We start from the raw sequence: 14980 nt of genomic DNA on the forward strand, positions 1-14980 counted from the left end.
GGCCTTCACCATGTAAAGGTTTCAATAAGCATTACTTATTTTAAAAATAACATGATTTTAATAGTGTCATCAAAAGGATTGAGAAATACATATGAATGACACATTCATAATGATATTTCAATCCCCTCAAAATTCCTATCTTTAATAATAGCATTTTACTTCGTTAACAAAATTAACATTAATCAACTGACTCTTGTTCAAATGAACATATATTAGGTTTTGGTGTTTTATTAATTGATAGTTTTCCTTAAGCAATTATAGTATAATTTATGAGTATTAACTTACAATTCCTTCAGCTATATAAAAAAAAACTTTTTAAGGTCACCACTTCCTTTCTTAAGCAATTTTTTTCTCTCATCAGCCGATCCAGCTTAAATGCCAAAATGGAAGAGTGTGTTAAACTAAACTGTGAACAACCTTATGTGACTACAGCAATAATCAGCATCCCAACACCTCCAGTAACCACACCAGAAGGCGATGACAGGCCAGAATCTCCTGAGTACTCTGGAGGAAATATTGTCAGAGTGTCGGCTTTGTAAGGCAATTGGAAGAGATTCAAGCCTTGGCTATGGAAATAATCTCAATGTAGAAGACCAAATGCTAAGCCTTTTTGTTTTTCAGATTAAGAAAGCAAAGCATGAAGGTTGATAGTGAATCAAAAGTAAAGCTTTCAAGCTAGAGGAATGTGCATAAAACCACCAAATGGCATTTCTAGACAGAGTTTCACCTGTTATTCAGAGAAGTGTTATACGGCCCTTTGACTCTGTGACTGAGCACAATGAAATGCCACCTACTAATGCTTCTTATGACCAGAACTCTTTTGTAATAAAACAAAATAAATCTTTGAACATAATGTTCCAGTTGAATGCAAAACAAAAAAAGATGGAAAACATTTTGATAAAAATTTTTTCCTGTTGAAACCACGAACATTGGCTAAGACGAAGATTATTACATACGGAAGAAAAAAAAACCCTCATACAACCCATTTGTATTAACTGAGGCAACCACCTTACTGCATGCTAGAATTCTTTGGAACAGTGATCTCAGTTTCCTTATGCTGTCTTCAGATTAGGCATGATAAACTCTAATTGTAGAAAGGGGAAATTTCTGTGCACTTACAACAAAGTTGATTATTCATGTTCCATGGTGGGCTGTGCAAATAAACTCCTTGTAGAGCTGCAGTACTTTTCATGGGGATACTCATTAGTAAATCTAAAGTGTTCAGATAGTTCAGTATTCATTATGGTCTCACCTTGCACTTAGTTACTGTTACAACTGCAATAACTCTTTGTGCACTTGTTATATCAGCAGTATTTTTTATTTTGTGATTGGCCTTTTCAAATCTTCATAGTTACAGTAAGAGCCACATTTATGTAAACTTGTGGTATGGCTAGGTTTTAATTCCAAACTACTGTGTCATGAATGTTTTCAGTAGTATTCTTTGATCCACTGTATTTTTGTGAACCTGTGCATTATTTGTTCCTGAATGTGGATAGCACTGTTCTATTGGGTTTATCATCACTGACAAGACTAGGGTTTACTGTAATTCAAGTGACTTTCCTACTTTTGAATTCCCCAGCAAGTTACCTTGTATGTAGATTGTTATCAATCCCCTTGTCAAAAAAAAGTGAAAGAAAAGGAGTGGACAGCTATGAATTATCTCTAAGGCCTGTGGTGTTTATGGAAAAGCCCAGACTCCGGATAATATCAGTATGTATTCCATGAAGAGAGCTGACTGGGGCTAAAATCACAGGATCATTGATCTCAGACTCTTATTTGATGTATTATTTATTTTTCTTTAGATCGTGAATACATTTTGAGAATCACTAATGTGAACTGAAACACAGAAATATAGCAATATTTGACAAAAGCATGCTTTCGATGCCTTTCAAGAAGGTGTACCAGTTTATCTCAGACATGTTTCTGTGTATTGCAAGGCACATGTTCTCTACGAACATGGCAGGATCAGTTTAATGATGTAAAGTCGACCTCTGTGTACATTGAAGTGAAAAGACATGCAATCTTTTCATTCTTAAGCTGTATCTGCAGATACATCTGCATGTGACAGTGTAAAATAATGAAATGTTTTGTTCATTCCAAACCACCACTGTAAGGAATAAAGCATAGTTTCTATACATGGAAAGAGTTGACAATTTTCCCTCTATTATAGAATTTTTAATGCTTATCATAACTTATCATACAAAGTAATTAACCCAACCCTTTTCAAGTAAAGCCAGGAAGTCTAGCTTATCATTTCTAGAATAGTTTCTAGAACAGTACAGTAGATCCTACTAAGTAATTGCTGAGCGAAAGTAAGAAAATCTCAGCTGTCTCTTCAGAAGAACTGGCTTTATTTCTAGTTACTAATCTTTCAGCAATGTATTGACAATTATATTAACATCGGCCTCATCACTTTTTGCTTCTAGAGAAAATCTATAGTCAGAATTCTTTGGTGGCATTTATGGAAAACCTTTTTTAAAAAAGTAGTCTAAGGAGCTACCATGAGGAATATTTAATGTCTTTTAATTCCCAATAAGAAATTCTATTTTCATGCTTTTAATATTATATAAAAAGAAAATACAGCTAGGTTATTTTGGTTGACATTTCTGCCTCTTGTTCTGATTTATCATCTATCCAAAATTATTAATTTCTTTAGACTTTGGAAGAAAAAAAAAGTTTGATGTTTTAGGTGATTAAAATCTGTACTGTGTTGGTGGTGAATGATTATTGACCTGTTAGGTGCACCTGTATTGTAAGTGAAATGTAATTATTTCTGTGTGTTATATGGAGTAACTAAGGTCATTGTTTTTGACAATTTTGTTTGAAATTCATGTATCTTATTTCAAAGGATAGCATAATATGTGCATTATGCTGAAAATTAGACCTTTGGAGAATACTTAAATAAAACATGTGCATGCCTGAACAGGACAATGTGGTTGACTGTGGCTCTCTATTTTTTTTAGATTTCATTCGATTCAATCATAATTGTATAATTTTTATAATATTCACTAATGTTATCATCTTCTTTATACCATACTTCCTACTTTCTGGTTCCACCCATAAAATTTTCTCTTTTAATTATAGATAGATAGATAGATAGATAGATAGATAGATAGATAGATAGATAGATATAAATAGATAGATGTTCTAGGTCCAAAACCTGAGATACTTTCTAATGATGATCTTTAGTTCCAGCCATTTTCTACAAATGACATCACTTAATTTTTCTTTATGGCATGTACTCAGAAAAGCCTGTAGCACATTCAGAGAGCTCAAAAGATTAAATATGAAAGCAACAAATACTATGGTCAATTAAACAGGAAAATAAGGAACTACTAAGACATGAAAACTGAAGTTGAGATTCAAGGTTGAATGAGTCTTGAATTGAGTAGAAAAATCTGTAAAATTTATCTATCCAACGGGTAACCAACCAGGGACTTCTTCAAGAGGAAGAAGGTTTTATACAAGTTAGAAAAACGTTTGAAATTAAAATGGCATAATGTCTTAATCTACACAGAAAATGATTTGTTTCCAGTAAACCTAGTGAGAAAACAATGCACAAATCATGAAACTAAACTCCTAAAATAACTTTTTACAATGAGTAGTCTATAAAAGATTTGTAGCACTAATAATGCTGGTAAGAACCCCAAAAAGATAAAAAATATTTTGATTGTTAATTTCATCAGATCAGACCATATGATAATCTCTATTACCAATTCATTAGGTAACTGCGTTAAACACATTTTCTATGGAGAAAATTCCAGTTTTCTTTGGAGAAAACACAAAATAATTAACAGGGTCTGGATTCCTAGTTTAGATAATAAAACATTTTAAATTAAATCATGCTTTTCTGTGACAGAGTTTCTATTGTGTAGAGATGTTGATATTTCTTCTTTTAGACTAAAACAGAATTTTAAAAAAAAAGCAGAACAGGAAAGCTTCGCTTCAGCCTCCTTTTCTACATTTTGCAGTGTCATTATTAAAAGCAATAATTTTTTTCTCCTGGTTTTCTTTAATCCAAATGGTTTCTTACTTTGAAAGCCGCACTAGTAATAACTGCTTCCCAGTTGATTATAGATAAATTTAGGTGAAATTTAAAACCCTAGGAAATATAACACTGCCCTAATTGGCGAAGATTTTCCAACAACTCAATATCAGTACACCAAACACATAAAATTAATGTTACAGTCACAGACAGTTTTTTTGTGTTAAAGCATTTACCATCTCATGTGTTCCTTTTTTTCAGCAAGGCACTGCCTGTCACATTTGTCAATTTTTTATTCAGCTGTAGCTGTAGCATCTACTTCAATAATGACAAAGAAATAGATTTATTTTTTACTTGATGTCAATAACCACAAAATCTCTCACCCTTCATTATTTTTTGTACCTTCCTGAATTCCTGCAGGCAAACATTTCAAAGAATAACAGCAAATTTCCATTGCCAGTGAGTATCATATACAAAAGGTGGTACAGGAGGATTCAAATTGAAAAAAGTACTCCATAGTATTCAAACTTAATAGTACATCATTTAAAACAATCCTGGAATTTTTTAATTCTAGAAAAAACTCCTCCAAATTTTCTGTAGGTCATTGATATTTATTTTTGGCCTAAAAACAAAAAAATAATAACTCCAATAAAGGTATAAACACAGACATGTGATTTAAAAGGAACTGTAGAAAATTTAATGTACCTTTTAAAATGGTGCTTAGGACATAACTACTTGCCGTAAAACTTCTTCTTAGGGTTTCATCATTTGCTTGTTTTATGCTGCAAAATAACACTGATCTATTTATAGAATCTCTTTACCATCTCTTTCACTTCCTGCCTAATGTAAATGCATTATTGACTGTGTTAATGTTCATGTCCTGAACAGAAATATGCTATATAGAGACACACATGCATACACACACACATATATACAAAATATATGCATATATACCATATAAATGTAAATATGTGCATATGTAGTACATGGAAATCAGTGTATAATAATACTCAGAACTAGTACCCTAATTTCAATGCAATATTATTAAAATTGCTCCAATAAATTATAATTAAAAGATATTCATGAGACAACCAACCTTATATATAACTATTATCACTTCTTAGTGCCAAACTGATAATGAATTGTTGAAAAATTATTAGCATTTTTATCATGTGACAAATTATAATTTCATAAACATTTTAAATTTGTCACACATTTTCACACTGTCACACAGAAAGATAAAAACTAGGAAAACACAATATCTGAATATAAAATCTCACAACACCTCTACTGTCTGAAATGATATGACAGCCAATGTGCATGGGCAGTCTTGTGAGAGAGCAGAAGCCATCAGTGACTGAACATACGAAAAACTATGTATCTTTTGGAAAACAACAAGTGTGAGAAGACTGAAATGATTCAACCTCATGTTGCTTTCTCTGACCAATAGAATTCAAAAATATCCCTGACCTAGAATTAGTTCATGGGCAAAGATTCTGGGAGTTTTATTCAGTTACTAATTAAATTATTTACTAGTGCTTATAGACATAAAATTTGAATGATATGTAAAATTAATTAAAATGATGTTCCTATTATGTATATCTGCCATTTCAGCCTCAGTCTATACTAAATGTGATAATAAGTGCCATAAACTCAATTTAGGAGACAAAGTTAAGGCCATATGTCAAAAAAATAAGACTAGTTCAGTTTATATAACCTAGTCTGATTGTGGTTGAATATTTCTATAATTATCTTTAATTCTGGTCAAAATGCAAATTCAATTGGACTTCAGAAGGCCTGCTATTTGTTTCTAATTGTTACATTTCTTCATTTTTCTTATAACTCTATATCTAGTGCTCAAAACTGTATCATAAATACTTTTACAACATAAAACATCAGACCTCCATAATAGATATTCCTTATAATAGGAACACATCAAATGAAAAAAACATGCAAGTTCCTAGGGAATGTTCTGTATACACATTTACATTTTTAATCAAAGTTTCCCATATAATTTATGTAGACATTTTGTTATGAAATCCCCTTGATGTCTCAGGTAAAATTCAGAATACAAAACTTTGAAGAGTAAAGTACTGTTTAAGACCTGCACATGCATGTGCACACACACATACATACATATTACATCACACTACATTACGAAACTATATAACATAACACACCAGACCACACAAATGAAGACAAGTAGAATATGCATATCCATTCATTTTGCTATCTAATGAAAGCAAAATTTTAATGCTCTTTCTTTAAAGCTATTTTTTTCCCATAACCATTATGGTGCTTTTTCTTTGTCAGTTGTAGAGAATTATAATGTTGCGATGTCTAGGCTTTTAAATAAATCTTCCCTTATAAAATGATCTAAAGTAGCGTTCTTGCTATTATCACACAGCTTCATCTCTTTTCCCTAATTCTTAGATACTGTTGAAGACCTGAACCGGCATTATATAGTACAAAAGATAAATACAATAGAGTAAGTTTGAGTTGTACAGATTAAAAAAAGAAACTTGTTTATCAGCTTGTATATCTATTGAGAATCTGTGCTTCTCAGGCTAACTTTTAAATAAAACAGTGTATATGTATTCTTAACATTTAATCTGTTTCTTAGGTAACCTGTTTTAAACTTTAAGCCAAATTTTTCTGTTCACGGTATTGTGAATAAGAACCTATCTTATAGATTATCATCACAAAATTCAAGGACATAGCAAAAAATTCAAATTCTGGATTACAAGATGTATTTCTGAGACAGGCTCCGTAATCCTATTGGAAAGGTTGAAGTACGAGCACTGCAATTCAAAGCTAACCTGAGCAAAAAGTCTATGAATCTCTGGTTTCCAAGTAGCCAGGAAAAAAAAAAACCTACAGGTATGGTTCAAGTGGTACCCAAGGTCCTAGGTACAATCCTCAGTACATAAACACACAAGCACACACGCACACACACACAGAGGAACTTCTATACTTTCCAAATGATTTGGCCAAATTCTTGGCACTTTGTAACTTACAGGGATGGTATATATATGTTATATCCTGTATATATCCTAGTTATTAAACTTGGTAAATCTCAACTTAAACAAATAGTAAAAATTTCCCTAAATAGATACTATAATGCTCACATCTTAAAATCACATTAATTCAAGAGATTTTCTTAAAAGGAAGACTTTTGGGCTGGGAGTTTGGCCTAGTGGTAGAGTACTTGCCTAGCAGGCACAAAGACCCGGGTTCAATTCCTCAGTATCACATACATAGAAAAAAGCCGGAAATGGTGCTGAGGCTCAAGTGGTGGAGTTCTAGCCTTGAGAAAGTCCAAGGATAGTGCTCAGGCCCGGAGCGCAAGCCCAGGACTGGCAACAAAAAAAAAGGAAGACTTTTGAAGGGATAACTATTGCATGACAGTTTAGTCATGGTGTAAATTGCACAGTATTTCTTACATATTATACCCAAGTAGCAAAGCAATCATACTCATTCACTTTCTCGTTGAGCATAGTGTACAACCATGCTAACTGCTGAGGGTAGACTGATTGCATGATCCTTCCTTCAGAAATAGTGGTAGGCCATTTGTGACTTGGGCTCAAATAAAACCAAAATATAATTAACCAAGTTAACCCTAAAGTAAAATACATCGTGGAAATCAATATATTGAGTGCTCAAATCAGCAATAACATAACAGTAATATAACAGCAGCAATAACAAAACCATGGCTTAGCATAATGATGGAAAGGACCGTAGGGAAGGGCTGGAGACCTGATAAAGGAAGCCAACAACTATCCGCCTGTCTTCCAAGTCCAGGAAGCACACATGTATTTATCCTGCAATATAAAAGGCCGCCTTATTGTTGCAAATGACATGAGTCTTGCCCTCTGTCTCAATGTTCTATAAAAAAAACATTTTCCAAGCAAGGTAACCAAAGTCCAGAGAAGTTAACCAAGTTACCTGAGACCTCTGCACTGGGAAATAACAGAGAATATTGACCATAGGTCTCACAAAATAGACCATTCATTTCAGCTTTTATTGTGTTAATAATAAAATTAATCAATATTGAAACAGCACAGCATACAATTCTAGATTTAATTACTGAAAGGCAAAATAGCTAGGAACATCTTGTAATTACTCATAATTAAATTACAAAAGTAGTATTTTTAGTACTGCAGTGACTACACTTGTATCAGCCATAGTTCATTCTTCCACTATATTAATTCAACAAATATTGATTAAGCACCTTAAATATGTCAGAAGGGTTACTAGGCACTTGAAATGAAACAATTAGCGAGGCAAATCTGATATCTTCCATGCTGCATTTGCATGTAGAAAGCTACCATATAGTAATAAACACAGAAGAACTGTATAATTGTAAATGGTAATGTGTGCTATAATTGAAAACCATAGAGTGCTTTGAAAAAGATAACCAAGAAATCACTTAAGATTGAAAGTTCAGAAAAACTCTTTTGACAGTAATACTCATTGGGCACCAAAAGGAAATAGGATTTACTTTTTAGAATGGGAACATTTCATGCATACTCTAGAGGTAAGATTACAATTCCCAAACTAAAAAAGTTCTTACAACATTTTAAATTCTGTTTAAAAAAAAAAAAAGGAGAGGAAAATGAGCTCCAGGTAGTTGAGCCTCTGCGAATGAGGGGAGCCAGGACTACTGATTAGAAAGTAGACAGGGGACAAGGTAAAATGAACTCACAGACCCTTCCATTTCAGAATATTGGAACTTGTCTTTGGTTCAAAGGGAAACTATGAATAACTTTGAGCAAAGGAGTGACATGATTCAATTTATACTTTAAAAATGTCACTCTGGTTGCTGTGTGCTGAAGATTGACTTGAAGAAAAGGGCAGAAAAGGAAACAGGGAGACCAATTTGGAAACCATTACAGTAACTCAAGTGAGAGTTGAGGTATAGGGGATTTTTCGGAGGACCAAAGAGGACTGTGTGATGGAGGGAACATTTCGACTTACGAGATGGGGTAATGATTGGTTCTGTGAGAGAGACATCTAGCGAAGCTGTCAATCTACTTATTTTAGCAGCTCGGTGGAGGAAATGGTCATTTTCCAAGGCAGTCAACTCTTCTGCTTTAGAAGTGTCTGTGAATCTTCCAAAAGGGGGCAAATACTAGCAGTAAGCAGAAGAATAAGTAGGTTATTATCAAATTTTTTGTACCAGGTATAATTTTAAGGGCTTTCTATAGGCATTAATTGAGCATTAGAAATATAAATGTGAAGTATATAAGCTAGTGATTTATAAATAGTGAAGCAGAGGAATAGAAATGTCACATAACTTGCAGCAAGTAAGTGCCACAAGACTAGAATGAATCCTGACTTCTGACTCTGAATTCAAAGTCTGAAAGTATAACAGTCTCGATAGATTTCTCTTCTTCTCCTTAATCAGTTAAGACATAGGAGTAGAAGGCCATGAGAAGATTTGAGAGCAAAATGGAGAGTGAATTAAAATCAAGGGAAATAGAGAGAGAATAAGAAAATGATCCCTAGAGTGAATCTGGATGGGTTGTACAATATTGTAATGGTGGCAGAGGGGGGGGGGAAGAAATCTAGAGAATGTTGAGGAATTGCTAGAAGAAGAAAACTGGCTGGATAAATGCTGGCTGAAAGACATTACAGGATATGGTGTGTGAGACTGGTGGTCATCATTCTATTGAGCACAAGGCACATGATATGAAACTGCAATGGACTAGAGTTGGAAACACAGAAAATATTCTAGACATCTTTAGCGCTGAGTGCTGCTCAGAGATAAAGGGATTTCTAAAAGGGAACCTTAGTGTAAGATAGTGTGTGTATTTATTTTCTAAACCTAATAAGATAGAACATGCTCAAATATTGTTGGTTTTTTAAGACAATTCAGGAAAGAAAGAGTAAAATTGCAGACAAAAGAGGAAAAATGGAAAGAACAGAGTCTGAGAAAGGGAGGACAGGAAATAAGAACAGAAAAGGAAAGCAGCCAGAGGGAAAGGAGGTGGCTTTGGGGGAGGTACATTTTTCTGCACCTTGCTGAAGTGGCCACATGTGACAGAGCGTGAAATAGTCATTGTACGTACTTTCTTGTAACCCTCAGCTTGTGTCCACTGATGGGTGATTGTGTCTCTGAGAAAGCATTCACACTTTTGCTGTTTTGAATAAAAGGAGAAATTACCTGAATTCTGAAGAGCAGGAAATCTCTGAAACATGGAATCATACTAATCCCTAAGACTCCTGGCAGAACTTGACAACACCTGCCTTCTTTATTTCCTGGGGTTACCTGGTCCTGTAATGGGAGGCAATCACTATATTTCAGGAAATACTCCAAGACATGCTACTACAGGTAGCAAGCCCTACCAACAACTTGAGCATCCCTCAGGTTCCTTTCCTAAAATCTCCCCACTTATTCTTATCTCAGGTTGTCAGTCAGACTTGATGGGAATACTGACAATAACTCATGGGAAGTTACAATGACTGTGCAGCTCCCGGGATATTTGCAATTGACATGAGGCTACTTAAACATAATGGCTCCCTAGAGAAACATAAATACTAAGAAACAATGGCTGTGGTCCTGAATATTCTCAAAAGCATCCTCAGTTCTGCCTATTCTGTCTATATAATCTATCAATTAGAATAGCCTTTATTTACACAGAAACTTACCAGATACATTCACTCTGTATGTGTGTGTACAAGAGCACACATACTGAAGGCAGGCATAAATTCAAGACCTGCACACAAGGGTGTTCCTGGTATACACTAACACATTTACCTACAAAGTATGCACATAATGCTTGCATACACATCACAAACACAGATATAAATGCACACATAATCTGTAATAATGAGTTAGACTAATGTTAACTGCCCAGACCAGTGTTAGCTAGGAACAAAGGACTTAAGAAATCTTTTATATGAGAGCCAAAAGTGTCAATTTATAACTTAAGTGAAATAGGAAATTCTATGGAATTTTATCTTTTTTGTTTTGGGGTTTTTTTTGCCAGTCCTGGAGCTTGAACTCAGGGCCTGAGCACTGTCCTTGGGCTTTCTCAAGAGTAGTATTCCACCACTTGAGCCACAGCACCCACCACTTTTGGCTTTTTTTTTTTTAATGTATGTGGTACCAAGGAATCGAACCCAGGTCTTCATGCGTGCTAGGCAAGCACTCTACCAGTAGGCCAAACTCGCAGCCCGCTCTATGCAATTTTTAATGGAGAAGAGACAGGAACTTTAGGCCAAACTCCCAGCCTGCTCTATGGAATTTTAAATGGAGAAATGACAGGAACTTGACTTCCTTTTCAAATAGCGAATAATGGCCACAATAGAGAATGTTTTGGGGACCCAGAAGAGAAGAAAGCTTATCTGGATGTTTTTGAACTGCTCAAGTTGAGATATAAAGGTAGGTTAGGCCAGAATGGTGACAGTGGAAATGGAAAAAAAAATGACAGATTGAGTAAAATACTGAAAAAAGGTCTGACAAGACTTGTTCAGGAATTCAATGTAAGGCAGAAAATAAGCAAGTAAGGAGATTTACTGAAAATGAAAAGGCTGAGAGTCAGGGGGAATCAAGAGTATTTCTTTTAGTCATGGTACTTTTTAAATTGATGTGTTCTGTGTGGAGATGTCAAGAAACAGCAGGGTATATAAAAGTGAAATTGAAAGGAGAGGTCAGGTCTGAAGACAGAAATACAAGAATTATGAGAATCTGGATGAAGTTATAAGGTAAGCTTGTACATAAAGAGATTCTGAGCAGATGGAATCCCCAGCCTTTAAAGGCATGCAGAGGAAGAAGGCAGCAACAAAACTAGAAGGAGCTATCAATGAAAAACAGAAAGAAATAGCAAGAGAGCTTTTATCTGTTTTTATCAGTTTTACTAGTGTGTGAACCAGTTGAAAAGGAATAAATCTACTTTATGCTCTTTCTCTTCCTGCAACAGCTGAGAATTTGAATGAGGCAAAATTTGTGAAGCTCTGTTCACAAATTCTCTGATATACATCTATCCGAGAAACAGAGCTTCATTTCCCTTCCCTGTGTCGGGGCTAAGTTTAATGAATGGTTTTTCCAGTTGATTCCATCTGATTTAAATTGTTAAAAGACTGATGCTTCCATTTCAGGTGCATTCCCCTACTCTTGCTCTCTCTGGGGTCCTGTGCTCTGAGGTGAGCTGGCTGCTGTGTAGAGAGGTCGCCCAAGTGGAGACCTGAGAGCCCTGACTGAAAGCCAGAATCAATGTGCTCAGCATGTGACTGAGCTTCCTAGCAGTACATCTTTCAGGCCAAGTTGAACCTCGAGGTAACCACAGTAACATTTGACATATTTCCTTCATAAGCCTTAGAGACTCTGAACTAGGCCCATCCAACCAAATGATTCAATGAGGCTTTGAGATAATAAATATTTTGTGATTTTTGTGCTTCTGTTTGGGGATGGTGTATTAGGATGTATAAGATGATGAATCTATTAACTAACAGAGCAGAAAATTCTCTATAAGTATGTATAGGAAGTGTTCCCCGAGTGTTCTTGCTGTTTTGTTGTTATTGTTGTTTTGCTATATGAAGATAAAATTGGCAAGTGTATTTGTATCATATTTTTTCCTCCACGTAAAAAAGGAAAATTTCATGACATGGATCCAAATGTCGTTAATAGCACCTTCCACCTCAGGACAAAGCACTGTCTATTGAGGAGAATTTATGATTAATGATAAATGACATTTAGAGATCCTTCCAGTGTATTAGGAGCTTGTTAGAGAAATCCCAGAGAGCGAATCATGTTGGGTGAGACAAGTCAAGACTAAAGGAACAAAAGGCACATGGTGTCCTTAATATGTGGCTATTAGATCCAAACAGTACAAGAGCGAGGACTCAATACTTGCATACCCAATGCTATGGACATGGTACTGGAAATATAAACACAACTACATAGTCATAAAAACTTATGACTCTATAGACATAATGTTTTATTACACGATTATTATGTATATATGACATACAAAGCCTCAGCCTAATTTTGATTATGTTGTACAATCTAAGTGCTGGTGATTGTATATAGAGATTCCCTTCTTGAATACCTGTTTGTTAAATGTGTCATTTTCAATATGATGTAAAAATCAATGTTAATAAATTCTTTAATTAAAAGCAAAGAAATCCCACAGAGGATTACTGTAAAACTTCCCCAGTTTCCCTGAACTGTAAGATCAAGACTGTCTGAAAGGACAGAGAAACAACAAGTCTTGGAGAGGCCGTGAGGTATGAAGAAGATGCAACACAAATCCAAGCTCCATGGTCTTACTGTAAGGTTGTGAACTCCTATGCAGTCTTCTGAGTCTCAGTGAACATTTCTCTAAGATGAAGTTCTGACTGCCTTGCATAGAGATGAGATCATTAAATACAATGAAGCATACGAAAGCCCCTTTAAGCTTTCAGGACAACCATGCTGGCCATTCCTTCTACTTATTCCATTCATGGCATATGGATAGGGAAAGTAAATAAAGCCCAAAGGGTTATACTGAGGATAAAATGCATTTGTTCATTTGACCCTAATGATTCTTTTCAGACTCACTCTGATAGTGTGTACGTGTAGCATATTCTACTTCAAAGCATGCATTTCTACGTAGGAGTCTCCACATAACCAGATTCAGTTCGTCTTGCATTTTACTTTTCTAATGACTTATTCTTTCTCTTCTATGATAATTCTTTATATGAGTTCCTCTATTGAAATGGAAGGCGTAGAAAATTCTAGGGAATACTCAAACCTGAAACAGAACAGTTAGCATTTTCAACCTCCCTGTCCACTGTCATTTCTAATCATAATGGCCAAATGCAGACAGATAATCAAATTAAAGGTAACTTTTTCAGATAAAATCCTTCAAAAATTTTGAAGACAGCAAGGCAAGATGTCTCACACCCATAATCCTAGCTACTCAGGAGGCTGAGATGTGAGGATCGCAGCTCAAAGCCAGCCTAGTCTTTAAAGAATGTGAGACTCTTATCTCCAAATAACCACTAGAAAATGGGAAGTGGTGTTATGGCCCCAGGGGTAGGGCAGTAGCCTTGAGCTAAAGAACTCAGGGACAGTGCCCAGGCCCAGAGTTCAAGCCCCATGATGGACCAAAAAAAAAAAATTGAGGATGATACATACTGTTCATTGTTAGTTATTGAAAATAACTGTGTCATAGACAGGTTCTTCACTTTCTGGACTTTTTCCTCTCCTCCTAAAATTTACTGAGAGAATGGAGGAAAGGATGACTAGCGTAGGCTACAGATCTTCAAAACAGATTGAAGAAAACCATCACACTGACAGATTATCCTTGGAGCTGGGCAAAGAAAACACACAACTTGAAATGCTTCATAGAACATACAATTAGAAAAAAATTCATCTTCTTATGTCCTTATCTTTTAAAGTGTGTGTGTGTGTGTGTGTGTGTGTGTGTGTGTGTGTGTTGCTGAAGTGTGAACTTAGGACCTTACGCATGCTAGACAAATAATCTAAATAATAATCTACTGAGCTTAAATTACATTACATTCCTAGCCTACTAATATTTTTTAATAGTAAACTGTTTTTTTCCAAACTTCAGCAAGTGTTTATTTTTCAGTGTCACTTGTATTACCAACATATTTAGCTACAGCTGTTAGTTTCAGTCAATTGTTTAAGGTATTAAAATGTCTTAATATGAAATATTTTGAAAATAAAAAATGTAAAATTAATAAACAAACATTTGTGTTCACACCACTAAGATCCACCAAATGTTAGTGCTTTCCTTTATTTCAGATATGTCTTTTATTAGAATATTTTGGGTACACAATGAAAGGACTTAAGTGTTCACAGACATACAAATCTGGAGAGAACGATTATATATTTGGAGTGGAGTAGAAGTATCTTGTGAACTGAAGAAAATTAATACATATTCTTAACTCTTACTTTTTTTGAAAGTTTTCTTCCGTATATAGCCATACAATTCATGGTAGGAATTTACTGGCTTTCACATGATAGAATGTAATTCTGCTGCTATC

General features: G+C 34.9%; 1 protein-coding gene across 2 annotated transcripts in view; it reads left to right on the forward strand.

Moving 5' to 3' along the window:
- The window catches only part of Kcnd2 (potassium voltage-gated channel subfamily D member 2), a 479662-nt gene extending 476716 nt beyond the window's left edge, over positions 1-2946 (forward strand). For both annotated transcript variants that reach the window (XM_090333204.1, XM_090333205.1), the window contains exon 7: positions 362-2946. In XM_090333204.1, the coding sequence (XP_090189330.1) occupies positions 362-539 (178 nt within the window). In that variant the 3' untranslated portion in view covers positions 540-2946. The remainder of the gene's footprint in view (positions 1-361) is intronic.
- Positions 2947-14980: the final 12034 nt, after the last annotated feature.

Source organism: Megascapheus bottae, chromosome 5 (assembly GCF_031878675.1).
Source record: "Megascapheus bottae isolate mThoBot1 chromosome 5, mThoBot2.hap1, whole genome shotgun sequence".
Lineage (NCBI taxonomy): Eukaryota > Metazoa > Chordata > Mammalia > Rodentia > Geomyidae > Megascapheus > Megascapheus bottae.